The following is a 21,573-nucleotide window of genomic DNA, read 5'->3' as shown; positions in this document are numbered from 1 at the left end:
TTTGTTATGATCCATACAGTCAAATGCCTTTGCACAGTCAATAAAACACAGGTAAACATCTTTCTGATATTATCTGCTTTTGGCCAAGATCCATGTAATATCAGCAATGATATTCCTTGTTCCAGGTCTTCTTCTTAATCTGGCTTCAACTTGTGGAAGTTGCCCAGAGATGCGTTGCTGCAATCATTTTTGAATTATCCTCAGCAAAATTTTGCTAGCATGTGATATTAATGATATTGAGCTCCTATCCTAAGACATATGCTACCTCTTCAAATGCTTTAACGTAGAATAATTCTTCTTGGTATAATGACTCTGTATATTCCTTCCAGCATTGTTTAATATTTTCCCCATAGAATCTTTCATTATTGCAACTCGAGGCTTCAATTTTTTCTCCAGTTCTTTTAGCTTGAGAAACACCGAGCGTGTTTTGGTTTTCTATCTCTAGCTCTTTGCACATGTCATTATAATACTTTGTCTTCTGGAGCCACCCTTTGAAATCTTCTGTTCGGTTCTTTTATGTCATCATTTCTTCCTTTGCTTTAACTGCTCAACATCCAAGAGCAAGTTTCAGAGACCTCTTTGACATTCATCTTGGTCTTTTCTTTCTTTCCTGTCTTTTCAATAGCCTCTTGCTTTCTTCATATACGATGTCCTTGATGTCATTCCACAACTTGTCTGGTCTTCAATCATTACTGTTCAATGCGTCAAATCTACTCTCGAGGTATCTAAATTCAGGTGGGATATACGCAAGATAATATTTTGGTTCTCATAGACTTGCTCTGATTTTCTTCAGTTTCAGCTTCAACATGAATATGAGCAATTGATGGTCTGTTCTACAGTTGGCCCCTGGCCTTGTTCTGACTAATGATACTGAGCTTTTCCATCGTCTCTTTCCACAGATGTAGTAGATTTGATTCCTGTGCATTCTATCTGGCGAGGTCCATGTGTATAGTTGCATTTATGTTGGTGAAAAAAGCTATTTGCAATGAAGAAGTCGTTGGTCTTGCGAAATTCTATCATTTGATCTCTGGCATTGTTTCTATCACCAAGGCCGTATTTTCCAACTACCGATACTTTTTCTTTCTTTCCAACTTTCATGTTCCAATCACCAGTAATTATCAATGCATCCTGATTACACATTCGATCAATTTCAGACTGCAGAAGCTGATAAAAATCTTCAATTTCTTCATCGTTGGCCTTGATGGTTGGTGCACAAATTTGAATGATAGTTGTATTAACTGGTCTTCCTGGTTAAACCATTTTAAGAGGTAGCATATAACTGGGAACCAATGGTCCTGAAGGAAGAAGTCCCAGCTGCACTGAAGGCACTGGCGAAAAACAAGCCTCCAGGAATTGACAGAATATCAGTTGAGGTGGTTCAACAAACAGATGCAGCATTGGAAGTGCTCGCTTGTCTATGCCAAGAAATATGGAAGACAGCTTCCTGGCCAACTGGCTGGAAGAGCTCCATATCTATGCCTATTCCCAAGAAAGGTGATCCAACCAACTGTGGAAATTATGGAACAATATCATTAATATCACATGAAAGCAAAATTTGCTGAAGATCATTCAAAAGCGGCTGCAGCAGTATATCAACAGGAAACTGCCAGAAATTCAAGCTGGATTCAGAACAGAACGTGGAACCAAGGATAGCATTGCTGATGTCAGATGATCCTGGCTGAAAGCAGAGAATACAAGAATGATGTTTACCTGTGTTTTACTGACTATGCAAAGACATTCGGCTGTGTGGATCATAACAAATTATGGATAACATTGTGAAGAATGGGAATTCCAGAACACTTAATTGTGCTCATGAGGAACCTTTACATAGATCAAGAGGCAGTTGTTTGGAGGAATGAGGAGATACTGAGTGGTTTAAAGTCAGGAAAGGTATACGTCAGGGTTGTAGCCTTTCACCATACCTATTCAATCTGTATGCTGAGCAAATAATCCAAGAAGCTGGACTATATGAAGAAGAATGGGACCTCAGGATTGGAGGAAGACTCATTAACAACCTGCTTTATGCAGATGACACAACCTTGCTTGCTGAAAGTGAAGAGGACTTGAAGCACTTACTAATGAAGATTAAAGACCACAGCCTTCAGTTTGGATTACACCTCAACATAAAGAAAACAAAAATCCTCACAACTGGACCAATAAACAACGTCGTGATAAGTGGAGAAAAGATTGAAGTTGTCAAGGATTTCATTTTACTTGGATCCACAGTCAACACCCATGGAAGCAGCGTCAAGAAATCAAAAGACATGTTGCATTGGGCAAATCTGCTGCAAAGGATCTCTTTAAAGTATTGAAAAGCAAAGATGTCACCTTGAAGACTAAGATGCTTCTGACAAAGCCATGGTATTTTCAATCACATCATATGCATGTGAAAACTGGACAATGAATAAGGAAGACTGAGGAAGAACTGACGCCTTTGAATTGTGGTATTGGTGAAGAATATTGAATATACTGTGGACTGCCAGAAGAATGAACAAATCTGTTTGGAAGAAGTACAGCCAGAAAGCTCCGTAGAAGCAAGGATGATAAGACTTCGTCTCACATACTTTGGACATGTTATCAGAAGGATCAGTCCCTGGAGAAGGACATCATGCTTGGTAAAGTACAGGGTCAGCGGAAAAGAAGACCTTCAGTGAGGTGGATTGACACTGTGGCTGCGACAGAGGGCTCAAGCATAACAACGATTGTAAGGATGGCGCAGGACCAGGCAGTGTTTCGTTCTGTTGTGCATAGGGTCACTATGAGTCGGAACTGACTGGACAGCACCCAACAACAACAAATTATAGCACAGACATAGGGAATACAGTGGGCCCTTATTATATTTTATGTACATTACATGAATAACTAATGATTTTCAACAGATTGTAAGAGAAACACTTGCTAAAAGGAAAAGGAACAGGTAACAGGAGGAATCAATTAGTGTGGTGGGTGTGGAGGGGAGTGGGATTTTGCAGAAAGCTTCTCTGAAGAAGTTGCCTTTAAGATGAAACCTGAAGAATGAGTCAGTTAAACAAAGGAGGTTTAGGAGTAGATGTGTTTCAGACAGACAGAACAGCAAATGCAAAAACTCTCATAAATTGGTACTTCAAACTCTCGGTATCTCAGCTTTTAAACGCACAACTAGCATTTAAATAATGACAAGTTAGAGCAATAGCCAAATGCTCACTGTAGTTATTCTCATAATTTTATTGCCATCTAAACTAATTTGCGTGCCAGAACTAAGAATACCTTTGTTTATTATAATCTTTTCAAGAGAGTGCTTGGATTTTCCAAACAGGTCTGCAATGCTTGACTTTCTTTTTTCTAGTTTCATTGTCCAAAAATGATGAGTACCGATGTAAGGATTTAAAGAGAATTACAAGTTTGTGAAAAATTCCTGATCTTCCTGAGGAAGAGAAACCAGCCTTTCTTAATCCACGCTCCTCATCTGAATCACAGAATTCCTCACTTATTCTAAGGATGGCACATAACTAGCACTGTTCTGGATGCATAGGAGGAAATTGCCTTCATTACACAAAGCTGATGCCTTTAATGCGAGACTCTCTTGTGGAACCCTTAGTTAACTATTACGTTTCACTATAAAGGTGTAAAAAGGACTCTAATTTATTAATTTCAGACTCATATTATTAGTCTAAATGCTTTACTTATGCATAACATTAACCTAGAGCTTAAATACGGACAATGATTTTGTAGAAACAGGACAATTTCTCACAGCTGTGTATTGGCTATAGGTATAAATTTAGGCAGATGTGACATCATGCTGGATCTCTTTTCATATGCAGTTATATGATCTTCATATATATATACTGGTTATCACGGCATGAAACAGTTCATGATCTTCCTTTGCCATCAAGTTGGGCATGAATAAATATATCCAGAGTTCAGGCAGGTATACTAATAACACCCAGAGCACCCATTACTAATATGTACAGAATATGTTGCCATTTATATTTAACACACATCATTGGATTCCCACAATTACCCAGTCAACTAGTACAGGTATTATTAAGCAATATTTATTTCACAGATGGAAACAAAGAAGTTTATAGAGGCCACATGTCTTTCAAAAGATCACATATTTAATAAGGGTTGTAACCTAAAGTTACAATTTGGTCTTCTTCTAATACCCAAGCCTATATTTTATTTCACTAATCCATAGTGTTCTAATTATAAAATCTGAAAGTTAAGAGTGAAGAATAAGACATGTTTATTTTTTACCCATTTCTTCAGTCCCATGACCCATTTATGAAATTATATTGATTTAACTTATAATCATGAATAAAAAAATTTTTTAAAGCACCCAGAACCCAGTGCCGTCGAGTCGATTCTGACTCATAGCGACCCTATACAGTAAGAATATATTAGCCCTAGGAGCCTTGGTGGAGCAGCAGTTAAAGTGCTCGGCTGCTATCCAAAAGGTTGGCAGTTCAAACCCATCAGCTACTCCACAGGGGAAAGACATGGCAGCCTGCGCCCATAAAGATTTACAGCTTGGAAACCCCGTGGGGCAGTTTTAGGGTCACTGTGCATCAGAGTCAACCAAAGGGCAGTGGATTTTTTGTTTTAAGTTTTTTTTTGTTTGTTTGTGTGTTTGGTTTTAAGTATATGTTGTGCATTAACTCTTTAAGACTGGCGGAGAAAGAATTTCTGATTTACTATACCAGCTTCCTTTGACCTTTGTACAACAAAACTACATATTTATTTTGCAGGAACACAAATTTCACTTCTCAGGAATATAGGGACCCTATTTTATGACACCAGCTACATTAAATATGTTGATTTCCTCTAGGGGAGAAGAGAGGAAAAGGAAGCCACAGACACTGAACAATGAAAGAACTTGGAAGACTAGAGGACAGCGCTACGAAGGAAGGGAGGAGGAGCAGATGGCTTAGGAAGGAGACATATGGGAATTGGGGGAAAGGAAGCAATTGGCAAGGAGTGGGCTGAATGCCAAATTTGTGAAGGATCTGGAGGACACTGGGGATTTGGATGGGATGTGAGTCAGCTGCTTTTTACCAAAATATCACACCAACAAGGGAAATCAAAGAAAACCCACAAAGGCACACAAGACACAGAAAAGGACTGCAAAAAAAAAAAAGACATACTCCACTGTAACAGTTTTATCCCTTTAGCACGGGATGATGAGTGTGTTCAATCACTTTTTAAATGTATAACTGAATTTTTCTCCTAATTTCATTATTGTTTTAAAATTTTTAATTTGCTTATGAAAGTAAAGATAAGGATGAGTATCTTCTATTTATTTGGAACTAATTTTAGCTTTCCTGATATGAACGTGCTTTAGCATTCATATATAAATCTATTTGTTGACGTTATTAAGGTTAGGGTGACCAATCGCCTTGGTTTGCCCCAAACTGAGGGGTTTCCTGGGACTCAGGATTTTGGTGCTAAAAGCAGGATACTCCAGGGCAAACCAGGATGGTTACTCATCCTATTTATGCAAGAGTTACTACATACACTACTTCATTATGTTAAAATACATTGATGCTGTGAATGTTTTTCACATTTTTCAGAGAAGAATGGATAAAATCTTAATTGAGTTATATGATAGACAACTCATAATAAAATGTTTTCTGGTTGGGCTTTGATGGAAACAAAAAAAGAAAATTATCTCTTCATCACCCAACTGTTTTTCTGTCAAATGAAAAACAAACAACAAAATCTGTAAGACATGTAGAATATTTCTGGCATCCTATTTTGAGGAGAGGAAGGAAGATGGATAAAGAATTCAAGTCACAGCATATTGCAAGTCATTCAAAAATGTTTATGTCAGAAAGCCACATAATAGGAGATGGGAGAAAAACGTATTTTTCATCTCTTTTTTCTTAAAAGCTAAGAATTTCAAACATGAAAAGATGAATGGCTTTTTAAGCTCTTCTTTTTAAATACTAAAATGGAATAATTCAGGACTTGTGATAGACAAAGGTTATTATGAAGAAAATAACTCTGGAATTTCAGGATTGAGTCCAGACGGTTCTTACTGTTTTTGTGGTGTTAATGTATTAGTTTTTACTGTATTATATTGCATCCTTACAAAATTAACAAGCCACTACAACAATATTTTCTTTATTCCGATTTTCCATTCATTATATAATTTTTCATAATTGTTTAATTTTTTTCAGCACTCACTTTTTTAATGTGTACAGTTGATGCTACTAGAAAATGGGTAGTCTACAACTTGGACAGGTGTTTCACTACAAAGCAAATTCAGCTCAATCAATCATTTACTTACAATATCATTTTTTATATAGCTCCTTCTTTGCCTAAATGCCACCTGGTAAAGAGTTGATTATCATCCTCTTTACATAATCTCCTAAAATAAATTTAGTTTTTTAAACCATAAACTTTGCCCAATTTTCTAATTCCTGTGCCATCTTTTGAGATACTGCTAAACGTTTCAAATTTTATGTCATCCCTGGACATAATATGGATTACTTATCAAATGTAATAAGCCCAGTTTCAAAGCTGTCATCACCTCCAGCGCATTAACCTTCTAGACCCTTACAAACTTAAAGACAATATTTCATAGCACCCATTTTGAGAAAAAATAAACAACAGTGTTTTCTACTAGACCCATGGTACACTCTTAATGGAAATTAAGTGTTACTTCATCCTGATTGGAGAGTCACAATGATAGCATATCAGAGTCCTTATCTAAGTAGTAAAATATATAGAATTCTATAGAAAAATATCAGTGAACAAAAGACAGGTGCCTCATAGTCATCTTCCAGTCAATTTGGAGTTAGCTACTGCATTAGTGTAAATTTAGTATTTACCTGATAAGGCTGTTTTCTAGATTAAATGGGTCAATATATATAAAGTGCTTAGTAGAGTTCCTGGAGCATAATAAGGCTGCATTAGTGTTTGAAGTTATCATTGTCATCGCCATCATCTTTCCCCAGGAAACTGAACTGATTGATATAAATGTACCATAATAGAAAACAGCTCACTCAGCGAGTCTTAGAGGGGACTGAATGAGATAAAAATATATGACAGCTATTATTATCACTATTTTGTTAGGTTAATAAATTGTTGAGTGTCCTTACAGTAAGAATTTCTAAACCTGAAGCATGTGCTTGCAAATTTTCAGATGGAAAAAAAAAAAATATGGGTATATATTTTTTCAATTAGCTTTTATGATAGACTTAAGCTGAAGCATGAACACAAATCTTAAATCCTAACTTGCAATGTTCAATAAACATTCATTGCATATATACTATGCTCCAAGTATTGATAATTTACTACTGTTCCAGTAAATACCCATAATTTTACTAAGTCAAAATAAAGGTATGCAATACTTACACTATTATTTTGTTTTGTTAAAATGATAGTATCACTTTGCCATCCTACTATTAGTCACCTTGAAGCGGAACCCCCTCAACAGCAAATAACAAAAACAAGGTGAACCATATAGTTACTCTTGTATTAGTTACCACCTGGGACGTATTAGATAGCCTAATACTTTAGTTTATGAATACATTTGTTCTTATGCTTATAACAGTTAAATGAGTTTCATTTATAAGCAATCCTCTCCGAGGTGTTGGCTATTTCCTTCCATCTCTATGCCTGCAATTTCTATAGCTACCAGTAGGAGGGTATTACCCTCATAGAGACTCAACAGAAAGATAAGGAAAACTGACGACTCAGGAATTCTAATTGTATGTGACTCTGAAAACTGCTGACTTTTAATAAACTTACCTTTTCATTAAGATAACAGTATTAAAGGTCACCCAGGTCAAAAAATATAAAATGAGTAGCAAATTTCGAAATAAAATTAGTATATTTTCACCATGTTTTTTATCACTAGCTTTCTCCCGTCTTTCCCAATGACTATTCACTCCATTCAGAAATTCAAAATTATACTAAAATTTTTCTTGTGACTTTTTGGCTACATACATATCAGCTTTTATTCAACTTAGTCCTGTAAGGGGCCATCTTCATAAATAAGGCCTTTTATAATCTAGGAAAATATTTATGAGGTCTACTTTATACTGTTTTCAAATTTTTCCTTAATTCAAGGATTTTTAGCCTTTTTAATTATACACTTATTTTTTCAATATTTAATATTACTCCTTTTCCAATTTCATCTTACATTAACTTTTTTCTACATTACAAAGCAAAATAAATTATTTCTAAAATGTAATGAAATTAAGTAAATATGTCACACTTTATGAACTATGAATGTTGTTCAACATCAAAAGGTAGTCTTTGGTCTCTGATTCATCTCTATGAGAAAATTTTCTTTATTAATAACAATGGTTATGCTTAAGTCTCAAACATACAAAGTTAATCTATTTAATCTAGCCTGCCAGTTAAACTACTTCTATTGCTAACTCTAAATGTAAATGCTCATAAAAAGGAAAAAAAAAAAAAACACCAGAGATAAATATCGTCTAAGGCCTCCTTCAAATTATTCTAAGAAATACGTGCCAAGAGAGTTCTAAAAGATTCTCCTGTGAGGTAGGAGAATAAAAAAAAATGCTATTTACATATTCCTTGTTTATAATCATCAGAGATCTAAAATTTGGCTCAGAATCCAGGCCAATGTAAAAAGAAATGACTTAAGAACATCAAAAAATACAGGTGCAGCTACAATTCAATTACATATTTCTCCTTTTTGTAGGGTGTGTCTTTGTTCTCACAGCTGGGAGAGATGTACTTTAAATTCCCAACAAAGAAAACCACCACATTAAAGAACTCTAGAAATTCCTATAACCAAAACTGTAGTGATAACCGTGCAACCTTCAACTGCTTTTCACAGAGATATTACATGATTTAATCTCCTGTTCATCTGTACCCAACACATCTGGCAAAGAACATTAACAACAGAAATGAAAAGCATTTGAAAACAAAGCTTAAGAAAGAAAAATTACATAAAATATCTAATAGCCAACGTCTCTTAAGAATTTATTTTCAATTGTGAAGAAAAAAAAAAACAAATTGGAAATACTGCCAGGCATTCTGTTTATGCTTGAAGTTTTTGTTTTAATTACTCAATTTCAGTTTTGCCTAAAGGAAGAAAACAAAACAATTATGATCTATATAAGAACAGTAATTTTGAGGCAAAACTGCTGATTTTTAATCTATTCATTCTCCTGCATGTAGAAATGTTTTTTTTCCTCTAGTGTTTCATACTTTCAATGCTCATAATTCATACAAAACACACAGATGGTCTTAGAAATAGTAAAAGCTTCAGATGTTACAACTTCCTAGCATACGGAACACTGTCATGGATCTTCAATTTGGAAGCATTTAGATGATTTTAGAATTATTTATATATTAACATCTTGGCATCATTTTAGAGTCAGAGAATATTACAACTTTAAATTGTTTGATTTCTGATTTGAGGTAGTTCTTACAGTGACTCTAAATTACTGAGGAGTTGGGAGACTGGTGTTCTTTAATGGAGAGTGAAAAGTAAAGGTAGCTAATATAAAAATTAAACATAAATCATAAAATGTCTTGTAATTCAGCCTATGATACAGTAAGTAGGACATTCCAAGGATTAAAAAAAAAAAAAAAAACCATCGAATTTAGTCTTTTTAAACTGTCAGTATCAAAACACACACCAACACATTAAAAATAGAACATTTAAGACTACCTGGGCCCTTTCACAATGTGAGACTACCACCACCTTTATTTTTCACCTACCATGTGAGATACAATATAAAAAGAGTTGTCTCTACCCTTGTCCAATTTCTGTCTTTCTAGTCAGTACCTCTTGAACCAGTTCAGTCAAGGTTTCACCCTCACTATTCCATTGAAATTGTTCTCATCAAGGTCATCTATGACTGACCTCCAAGTGGTTAAGTTCCACGGTCAATGTTAAATCCTCATATGACTTGATCTACCGGCTGCAGGTGACTCAGTCACAGCCTCCTTCTTAAAATACCATCTTTACCTGGTGTCCCTTCTGGTTTTGCCTTTTCACTGACAACTTGCTCCCTCTGTTTCTCCACCTCTTTTCCTTGAAAGCTAAACAGTAGACTCTTTTCCTGTCTATAATCATCCCCTTGGTGATTTCAGTCTCCTGTTTTCAAATAGCATATGCACACTGATGTCTCCCGTTTTCGTCAGGACAGGGCAGGCTATGTTATGGCATAGGAAGAAATTCTCAGTGGCTTAATATAACAATTTACTTCCCCCTCATTCTACTTGTCTATTAAGACAGAGATCCTCAGGCTGCAGAAACTTCCAATGCCTCAAGCAGCTTGCATGGCATATTCCATAGCTTTATATTAGAATCCTAGTTTCTTTGCTTGGCACACCCCATAGCCTTACATTAGAATCCTGATTCCCCTCTCCTTAACTGCTACCCTCAAACTAGAGGAAATTGGCAGAAACTGGTCTAGGCACCATGTTGACATTCAGGGCAACCTTTTAGATCTCATACATAGTAACTTCCCCAACTCTGGGTGGAGTTTAGCTGCTATTTTCTGAACACACAATGCATGAAGGCATATAAACCCCACTGCACCTGCATAACATGATGAAGAATGTTGCTGATGTAACTTGTACGAACTTCCTACTTGTAAACCCCTTAAAAGTAAACTTCCCCCTCATCCCCGCTGAGCAGTCTTGGCAGCAACAGCCCTGACTAGTTCTTTTCCTTGCACAATGAAATAAAGGCGCTTTCCCACTCTCCTCTACCTCAGTCTCTCATTTATTGGCTGAGACGAGTCACACCAAGAGAACCTGGGGTTCTACTCTGCCACAGCATCAAGAGAAGACAGCGGTGCAGGGCAGGGAGCTCTACTACAAATAATGCCTCGGGGACTCAGGGACTCAGGATGACAGGAGGATTCACCTTGCTGTAACTGCACCTGGAATGTGTGGTAATGGTTGCATGGTGGTAAAGAGAGTACTGGAGACCCCCTCACTAGTATTTAATTTCTTTAACTTCTACTCACAGCCCCAGATGCTGAACTAATCAAATAGGTCTGCCCAATAGCAAGGAAGCTGGCAAGCATACTCTTTCATCTACCCAGAAGGAGGCACAAACTACAAAATAATGAGTACCTGTTATGTCTACTGCAACTCAATTTTTTTTCCAGCCTCAGCTTCAATTCTGAACTCCTGACTCACATATCCAGGTGCTTATTTGAATGCTATACTTTAATCTCTAAGGAGCATTTCAAAATTACATCGTCCAAATCTGAGTCCCTGAAATTCCCATCCCAGGTCTTCTCTTTTATCATCCTCCCGCCCCCCTGCCCCGACTCAATTAATGGCAACTCCATCTTTATAGTTGCTCAGGGCAATCCATTAAGGTAATTCTTGACTTTTCTCATTTTCTATCAGGCCATATCCAATCTGTTAAAGATTCTTTTGGCAATTATGCCACAGTATACCCAGAATCTAACCACTTGTCACCACTTCCCCCGCTAGTATCTCTTGCTGGTATTATTGCAATAGCTTCCAACTGGTCTGCCTCCTTCTGAGATTGCCACCCTTCAGTGTGTTCTCAAACAAAACAGGGTTCTGCTGAGAATTCCCTGATGCTTCCCACCACAGTCAGCCAAACTATTTACAAAATGTGTAGGGTCTCACATAGTCTGGCTACCTGTTACCTCCCTGGTCCAATCTCCCACAAATATCCCCTTTACTCATTCTTTTCTAGCCACAGTGGTCACTTTGCTCTTTGTTGAATACGTTAGGTGTATCCCCACCTTTGAACCCACCCAGTGGCTGTGCAGAATAAATGTCTGGAGAAATGTTTCTGTAAAGATTACAGACAAGAAAATCCTATGGAACAGTTCTACTCTGGAACATAAAGGGTCGTTGTGAGTCAGAATCGATTCAACAGCAAAGGGTTTTTTTTTTTTTTTTTGGTTTTTATATTCTTACCTTAGGTTCTTACTGTTTTGTCTGCCTAGAACAGCCTTTCTCCAGATACCTGTACCTTGATTCTTTTCAGGTTGTGGGGAGACCTTCCCTAGTCAGCCTATTTAAAACTGTAACCCCACTCCAATCCTCATTAAGGCCTTTATGTCTTTCCCGCTTCATTTATTTTTTGAAAAAGAATTATTAAATTGTAACTTAATAAATTTTAAAATTTTGATTTTGTCTCTATTTACACTCTAAGAACATACACTCCAGAAAGGCACTGATTTTTGTTCAGTGCTTGTATCTCTAGTATCATTAATAGATATTAAACAAAAACAGGTAATCAGGAAAGACATGATGTCAGGGATAATAATGGTTTCAATGTATTTGAATCATAAAGACAGGAAAAAAGGAATTACGGATAATGTTCACTAAATGATCTAGAATACATTTTAAGGGCAAAGTATTCTCATTTTTATTGTGCATTAATCTAAAAAAGAATCTGTTATTCCCAATAGGAGAAGTATTTGTTCCCATATCTCCTATTCCTCTGTATTGTTGATTCCATTTCCCAAAACAAGAATTTCCACATGTAGTTCACTTTGCCATGTGACGTCTGAGTGCCTCTTAGAAGTAGAGCTGGCTCATCTTCACCCCAATGCATAGATTTATAAAATATACTTGAGAGCTTTACTCTAATTCACATGATTACAGGAAAAAAAAATCTTTGATTTTCTTTCAAGCTCCCTAAATCCTTGTCTACTTTTCTCACTACTTAAATGTCATGCAAATCTGCTAACTTGTTCAGAAACAGTACAAGCGATTATAAGTTTTATGTGGTCCATGCTGTAACTTCATTCCTCCACAACTCTATTCCTCACACATCCATTCTCCTAGGGAACCTTACATCTTGGCCAATGAGTTCATGCTGAACAGATATCAGGATGTGCTGAACAAAGAAAACGCTAACAGGATACTGTGTAATCTTAGAATCAATGAGGTCTCAGTTATGCAAGGTGCTTTAGTAAACACATTGTAGAACAAACAAACAAACAAACAAAAAAACGAAGTCACATAGAACCACTGACTTCAAGACATGCTACGTCAATATCGGTAATTTACTACAGATACCATAATCTCTAATCGTATCATAGTAGGAATTTGAAATACAATAATTTATTTTATTTTGTAATAAACCTATTATTAAATATTATCCAGAATGATTTTCCCCCCAGAAATAATAGGGAACTCTGTAGAACAAAAAAGCAATTTAAAAAGGAGAAACAGGCATAAAACAATCCCGAAGTGACATAGAAGTTCTCCTGGAAAGATACTACCTTATTTTTTTTTAACAAACAATTTTCACTATAACATATGGAAATGTTGTAAACCTCAACTTATGATAATAATTAAGTCCTACATAAAAATGTTAACTCGAAGGCAATAAAATAGAAATTATAGTTTTCTTGTCCTACCTCCAAACTAAAAAGTATGTGTTTTCCTCACTTTCATGTCAACCCAGGGAAAACTGAAATATACTTAAAAGATAAATTTTAAATGGGAGATAATACAACCTTTTATTTAAAACAATCGGCTTCATTTTTCTCTTTTCCTCTGGTGAAGAAGCATAAAGGTAGATGTACAAATGTTCCTGATTGCCAAATTAAATACTCACAGTTATTCTTTCATCTTTATCATCCAGCGGAGAGCCATCTTTCTTCCATGAAATGGTGGGTTCCGGATGGCCTCGCGGAGGCTGGCATTCCATCACTGCAGGCTCTCCCACTGCCACCATGACGTCGGAAGGGTTCTGTCTGAAGTCATCCCGCAGAACTGTGGGAACAAGATTGAATCATTACACTCAACAGTGATATATACAATCCTCATCTCTGAACGTCAGCAAAAGAGGCATTTATTATAATAAACCACTACAAAGAGCTGGAAACCCTGGTGGTGTAGTAGTTAAGTGCTACAGCTGCTAACCTAAAGATCTGCAGTTCAAATCCACCAAGCACTCCTTGGAAACTCTATGGGGCAGTTCTACTCTGTCCTATAGGGTCGCTATGAGTTGGAATCGACCTGACAGCAATGGGTACGGGTACAAAGAGCTATCTCAATACATCTTTGAGAATCTGTATCTACTTGTGGACATCCGCATTTTAATAAAGAACTTTAGCCTTAAGCATACTCAACAGGGATAATTTGATATTGTTCATAGGGCCCTAGGCAAGTACACTGTCCTGTCTAGTGCTCTCATAGTTAGCATTTGGTTTGTCTTTAACTTGCGTTTTATTTTCTGTCTACTACCTGCATTTTCTCATCCATGTGGTTAATGAATGCAACTGAATCTTCCTTCTACTTATGTGATACATTGGAACTACGCATTGTATAATTAAATGAATTACATAAAAAGGAGAATATTAAAAGTGCAATAAAGATACTTTCAAACGTGCATTTAATGAGATATTTTAAACATACTTCCAGTTAGTATATGCGATTATGTAACTGTTATAATTTAAATACGTTCATTTTTTAAAGCTTTAGACAAAGTAATTACATTCAAAATCATTGTCTGCATTCTCCCATCATCACTGAGGGGCGGCATTAGAAGGCACCAATGATAATCCTGTTACCAATAACAGTGCTTTTTATATTTTAAGTCGGTTTTTTCCCATATACTCTCTCAATTAATCCTTAATTAAGCCTATTTAGGGTGAAAGATACTGTTGGCCCCGTTTATATTATTGACCCTATTTTCTAGATGAGAAAATGATTCATTACTTTAGTCTCAACTGGATACTAAAATAAGATTAACATACTATAAAACAAGTAGTATTATTTACTTGGCAACTATGGGAATAAATTCGGAGAATATATCATATATGCATTTCAAAAATTGTTCACACATTAAATTGTCTTCAGCATCTTGATAATATGTATATATCATGGTTACTTGGCATCAGTTAGTTTTAGAATTAAATCAAAACTCCGTTATTTACTAGACAGGTAATTTGGAGTCTATTATTTAACTTCTCTCAATCTCATTTTCCCTATTTACAAAACAAAGATGGAGATATATACTTCAATACAAAGACTAACAAATGTTAGTTATCTTTCCTTGACCTCATTTTCTTGATCCAGTATGTAGTAAAATGTGAAGGATTTTAGTAAACTAATTTAAGATGGTACTTAAAATGTTTATTGATATATTAAATGCATAGATTTGAAGTGATAACACTATTAATTTTTTTATAATCTCTTGGGTTGACTATCTGATACAATTTGGTATTAAAATGGATTTCTATTTGTTCCAGTGGTATTTAAAAATATTTTCATAGACAGAGCACTGGAAAGTAAAAAACTTGTCCTCAAACTGTTACTTCAAAAGTCATTCTAAAATTTTGGTTCTAAAACCTCCAATTTGCGTAGAGGTTTACCAAAATATGTTTTTTTCTTTTGCAATTCTTTGCCTTTCCTTCCTCCATACCAAATAAGAATGCATATACATCTGAGTAAGCCATAATGGCCACTCAAACAAAATCCTGTTATTTAATCTGCCTACTGAGACAACTTGGCCACCATATGCCTATGATAACACTGGGAAAATACTGCTTCATGAAGAGACTTGTTACACTGTCTTTGGAGAAAACAGTAAAATAAAAAAGAAAACAAAATATTATCCCACCAAACTGTTGTAATTTTAACTCCAATGCTGTATGCTCTTTACTAATAAAGTATACAGACAAAAAAGTAAATCTTGTTGAGTGAAAACTCCAAATACTGTTATGACATAATAAAAAACAGTATATAAAGACTTCCATTATTTATAAACTTATATTATTATTAGTTGTTAAGAATACACCACAAAAAAATGCCAAGTTTATAGAAAAAGCAAATGAACAGACCTTATCAAGTAGTATGTGCATTGGCCGGATTATATTACTAATCTAAAATAACACTTCTAAAAAGTTTTAACACCTTTAACACACCCAAAGTTAAAATACGTCTCTAAAGAAAGTAAATAATTTGTACAATTTTCTAGTTGTTGAGCTTAAAACCAACTTTGTAACACTATATCTTATTTACAAATTGAGATCACATCTCAAACCAATGAATAATACAGTGTCTTTCAAAAATAACAAAAGTCTAAGTCATATAAATCAAGTTTTTTTCTTTTTCATTTACTGTGTTATTTAGGCTTTTACAGTATTTAATGAAAAGCTAACAAAACGTAATCCACTAAAGATTGTTGCTTAGATAATACCCATGTCATTATTTTTTCAGCTGTAAAGCATAAAACTCTAGCATTATGTATTGCTACAAGGCAACCCTGCAGAAAGTTATGAGCTTAAGATGTCTTCTTCTCTCTTCTATAAAAGCAATTTTTCTCCTTTGTACTTGTTATCAACATTTCCTTTTGGGGAAAAATTAGTATGCGTCAAATTATAAAATGATATGAACTCTTAGTTAAATTATCCAATTTTTTAAATTCATGTGTATATTTAAGTAGTTAAAATAAAAATTGAATTCAAAGTATTAGCAGCATCTCGGCAGAAGAACCAATGACATCTGTAAATATTCCCCAAAGTAGAATTTTCTGAAGGAAAAATATCTCTCATTTTCTACCCTAACACCTCCATTAGCAAACTGTATACGTTTTGTTCAAATGTTTCTTCTTTTGCATAGTGTGAAATTCTAAAATTTGGAATTAAATTTTCGAAAATGAAAAGTTTAATATTAATTTAAAAGACCAAACATATATAATGTCCAAGTCTAAACCACCTAAAAATGTTAAACAAACCACAGCTTATCATAATATCATGACCACGTTATATTACTTCCATGTTTTATATAGTTATATTTTACGTTTACAAGTTGGTACACATAATTTGGATGAAAAGCTCTTCGCCTTTTTTTTTTTTTTTTTTCCACTCTGAATTAGAGAAAATACAAGCTTCATTGACTATTTGAATTTTATGGAAGTTTTTTGTCTTTTTTTTTACTAAAAATATTCACTAAAGTCCATTCTATAAAAACAAGACAAAAATATAGTAATTTATCTTTCTGTAAAGATCTATGCCAATTTTAGTATGATTCTCAAAATAAGTAAACATCTTAACTAGTAAAGCATGTCTGCATTATGCTCTTCTAAGATTAAGCTGTATGTGATCAAATTGACAACTCAAAAGATGAGATTGAACACTTGGGAGGCAGTGAGTTTATACTAATGGAAGAGGAACAACTCAGAAAAGGAGAGTGAGAATCATTGCACAACTCAAAAGAAAGTAATCAATGTCAATGAATTGTACATGTAGACACTGCCGAACTCGTGTATATTCTGCTGTGTATACTCTCAACAACAAAACAAAATAATAATAAAAAAAAAGGCCATATTTTTCACAAATACTGTGCCCACGTAACTAATGCACCCACACATATATCTCACAGAAATGAGAAACTGAGTAAAATGGTTCTGGCAAGATGAGCACGTTATTTGCATAAAATACTGTAAACATATTTTCAGAAAAGAATTCTGTAATTCAGCGATGACTCTGCAACCCATTTAGGTAAGATTAAGAGGGTGGGGGGACAAAGCAGAAAACAAACCGATCAACAGGAACTATTCCAAATATTTTCAAAGCTTTAATACTTGTAAAACACCCTTTAAGAGCACTGCGGGAAACTTTAGAACTGAAAGAAACATTATAGAACAGGAAGAGGTCTTTGATAACATGTAATTCCCTAAGTAGAGGCAACTGAGTCCCAGGAAAACTCTGCCACCACGCTGTGTCATTTGTTAGAAAGAGACCAGGGACAGCAGAACAGGTTATCTTTGTTTCTAGTGCTGTGTTTTTTATTTTTATTTTTTTACACCACGTCACCATTTTACTGTAAAATGCAATTGTCCAATCTAATCCATTGTATTTTCCACAAATTCACTCTATGGCAGAAGGCTTGACTTATGGTTACTGTGCAACACAGCAGTGCAGCCAAGCGACATTATCCAATCTTGATAAAACTCAAATGCTCTGAAAATTAGTTTTGTTCTCCAGTCATGTGGTGTACATCTGTGAAATACAATGCCTTCAGCTTCATGAAATGTAGAATCTCGGTGCAGTTAGGGGTCTGAAAGATGTGTGGTCCAAACATTTGGTTTTAGAAAACAATAAATTAAGACATCTATGGGCAGAGTCATAAGAATAAGAACTCTGGACAATGAATAAGGAAGACCAAAGAAGAACTGATGCCTTTGAATTGTGGTGTTGGCAAAGAATTTTGAATATACCATGGACTCCCAGAAGAACGAACAAATCTGTCTTAGAAGATGCACAGCCGGAATGTTCTCTGAAAGCATGGATGGCAAGACTTAATCTTACGTACTTTGGATATGTGATCAGGAGGGACCAGTCCCTGGAGAAGGACAAAATACTTGGTAAAGTAGAGGGTCAGCAAAAATGAAAAAAGGAAGACTCTCAACAAGATGGACTGACACAGTGGCTGCAACAACGGATTTAAACATTGCAACAATTGTGAAGATGGTGCAGGACTTAGCCGTATTTTGTTCTGCTGTACACAGGGTCGCTATGAGTCGGAACCAACTTGAAGGCACCTAACAACAACAACGACATGGACACAGGGTCACATATAATGATAATGTTAATAATATAATAATAATGTTCGTAATGGCTGACATTTATTGAACATTTACTGTGCAAGGAACCATATCAAGTATTAACTCATTTAATCCTCATAAAATCCTATGACATATTTACTAGTTTCATTTTACAAATGAGGATAATGAGGCCCCCAGAGTAATTAGCCCAAAGACTTAGTAGCAGAGCTGGAGCATAGGATCTAGCTTGCCAGTATATAAAGAACTCTTCTCTATCAAGTTGCTCAGCTCTCTGGTCTTATCTCTTAATACAGTGTTCACAATTCTAAATACTTAGTTATTATGGTATAATTGATATTTCAGCCTTTTTCCATTGGAACAGAACGCAGGTGAGACATTTCTAGGATGGTCAAGTTGCTATCCTAGAATATATCCTGTCTTCTTAGACTTTCTCAGGTTTTTCTGTGTTTGGAAGAGGCTGTAACAAACTTTCAGTGGCATATTGAGAATTACGAACTCATCATTCAGACAGTAAATTATATGCTGCCTTCTATCAATAATACTTCTCTTAACAAAGTAACTGAAAAGCTGTACATTAATACACTTTTTAATTAAATATGGGCATTTTAATTAGAAGTGGGTATCTTGGGAAAAACTGAGAAACACAACAATGCAGTCCTGGGATTATAACTTCTCATTAAAAAAACTACTTTGTCAGTGAAACCTTACAGCAAGGGGAAGTAAACTACAGACTGGGAAAAGCAAAAAAAAAAAAAAAAATCAATGAAGCTCTTAAAAATATAGTATATTGGAGTAGAAAGTAAATGAGGAAGCATATTCCCAAAGACAACAACTTTATACATGCTCAGAAACAACATGTGTCTATTACAACATATGATTTTAATTGTTTACCAAATTACTAATCAGTTACTTAGTTTCCAATTTTGACTACAGGATATATTATTTACTTCTATAAATCTCATTCTCTGTTTAAAAACCAACTTACATGCTTACATAAATATTATTTCTTTTCAAAATAACAAGAATTATTTCATTTCATACCTCTATACTAAGCACAGATTCCCTGGGTGGTACAAACTGTTAAGTGCTCTGCTGCTACCTGAAAGGTTGGTAGTTTGAGTCTACCCAGAAGCACCTGAGTAGAAAGGGTTGGAGCTTTACTTCCAAAAACTCAGCCATTGAAAACCCTATGGAAAATGGTTCTAACACACATGGGGTCGTCGTAAGTTGGAATCAACCTGATGGCAACTGGTCACATTGAGCATAGAGTCTGTGCCTGGCACCTATGCTATCACCTGTTTTCCTTACGTTAAACTTTATGTAGATGCTTGTCAAAAAGCAATATTAAAATATCCACCCTCTCAGGAAAGAGTGATGTAATAGGTTTTCATTGGAGGTTATTTTGTATATTTTGGGAAATGGATAGTAAGAAAGTATATCATAAAGGTTTCTATAACTATTTATATTCCTACTTTTTACTTCACAGCATTATTTTTCCAGAAGAGCACAGTTATCAATGCATTCAAATGTGTTCAACATTCCAGAAATATGTCTTAAAATAAAAGCTCCATACTTAAAATATATATATATATTCTAACAAAGAAAACTAATGTACAAAGGACATTTCAACCCATTTACAAGGGAAAATAAAATGGCAATGTATATAATAATATTCCATCTATCTTACACCACCACCTTTCTAAACTAAGGAATTTGGTTCTAGTTAAAGGATGCAAGAAAGCATTGATTCTGCATAAAGGTATAATTTAATGATGACTGTTTCCTAAAGGCCTGGTATTCACTGTTTTCATTTGACATTGAACATAATTATGGTTCCTCTTTAATAATGATGTCACTCTTCTACTTGCATTTTTTTTATAGCACACAACTTATTTTTAAACCTTAAATTATGCTTTGGTTAAGATCCTGGCAGAAAATATGCTAATAAAAGCACTTATTTTCTTAACTATTAGAGTTCTTAAAGATTTCACAAACCTCTTATGGTCTACCCTAGAAAAGCAACACATCCCTCCCCACCCAAAAAAAATCTTAAAGATGTTATATAGTATAGATGGATGTTGCTCAACATTAATCACCCAATATAAAATAATGAAATAGAGGGCAACACAATTAGAATGAGAAGCTATTAATGGAATAAAAATAATTAGTAGCAGGTTTTTTTGTTTTTATTCAAAACAATGTATGATGCAGAGGGTTTTCTCTCCATTGACATTATCAACAATTTCATTCTACTTGGATCAACAATCAAGGTCCGTGGAGGCAACAGTCAAGAAATAACAACTTACTGCATTGGGAAAATCTGCTGTCAAAGACCCTTTTAAAGTTTTAAAAAGTAAAGATGTCACTTTGACGAGGCAAGCGCCTATTACGAAAGCCATTTGGTCGTTTAAACTGCTTCAGATGTGTGCAAAAGTTGGACAATGAAAAAAGGAGACAGAAGAATTGATATGTTTGAACTGTGGTATTGGCAAAGAATATTGAATATATCGTGGGCTTCCAAAAGAACGAACAAATTAGTCTTAGAAGAAATATAATCAGAATGTTCCTTAGACATGAGGGTGGCAAGACTTCAACTTGGGACAAGTCATCAGGAAAGACCAATCACTAGAATAGGACATCATGATTTGTAAAATAGAGGGCCCAATAAAAGTGAGGGAAATACTCAAGGAGATGGATTGACACAATAGTCACAATGTTGCTGTTGCTGTTAGGTGCCATCAAGTCAGTTTAGACTCATAGTGATCCTATGCACAACAGAACAAAACACCGCCCAGTCCTATACCATCCCCATAATCTTCGTTATGCTTGAGCCCATTGTTGCAGCCACTGTGTCAGTTCATCTCCTTGAAGGTCTTCCTTTTTTTTTTGCTGACCTTCTACTTTACCAAGCATGATGTCCTTCTCCAGGGACTGCTACCTCCTGATAACATGTCCAAAGTACGTAAGATGAAGTCTTGCCATCCTCACTTCAAGGAACATTCTGGCTGTTCTTCCAAGCAGATTTGTTCATTCTTCTGGCAGTCCATGGTATATTCAATATTCTTTGTCAACACCAT

At 35.2% G+C, this 21,573-nt stretch overlaps 1 protein-coding gene across 1 annotated transcript in view; it reads right to left on the bottom strand.

The window, feature by feature from the left end:
- Positions 1–21,573, bottom strand: part of ROBO1 (roundabout guidance receptor 1) — a 434,889-nt gene that overhangs the window by 136,998 nt on the left and 276,318 nt on the right. Inside the window, exon 3 of the mRNA XM_003410186.4 lies at positions 13,538–13,695. Coding sequence (XP_003410234.1) covers positions 13,538–13,695 — 158 coding nt within the window. The remainder of the gene's footprint in view (positions 1–13,537; positions 13,696–21,573) is intronic.

This window comes from Loxodonta africana, chromosome 20 (genome assembly GCF_030014295.1).
Source record: "Loxodonta africana isolate mLoxAfr1 chromosome 20, mLoxAfr1.hap2, whole genome shotgun sequence".
Classification (NCBI taxonomy): domain Eukaryota; kingdom Metazoa; phylum Chordata; class Mammalia; order Proboscidea; family Elephantidae; genus Loxodonta; species Loxodonta africana.
This window is presented reverse-complemented; position numbering and strand designations above follow the sequence as displayed.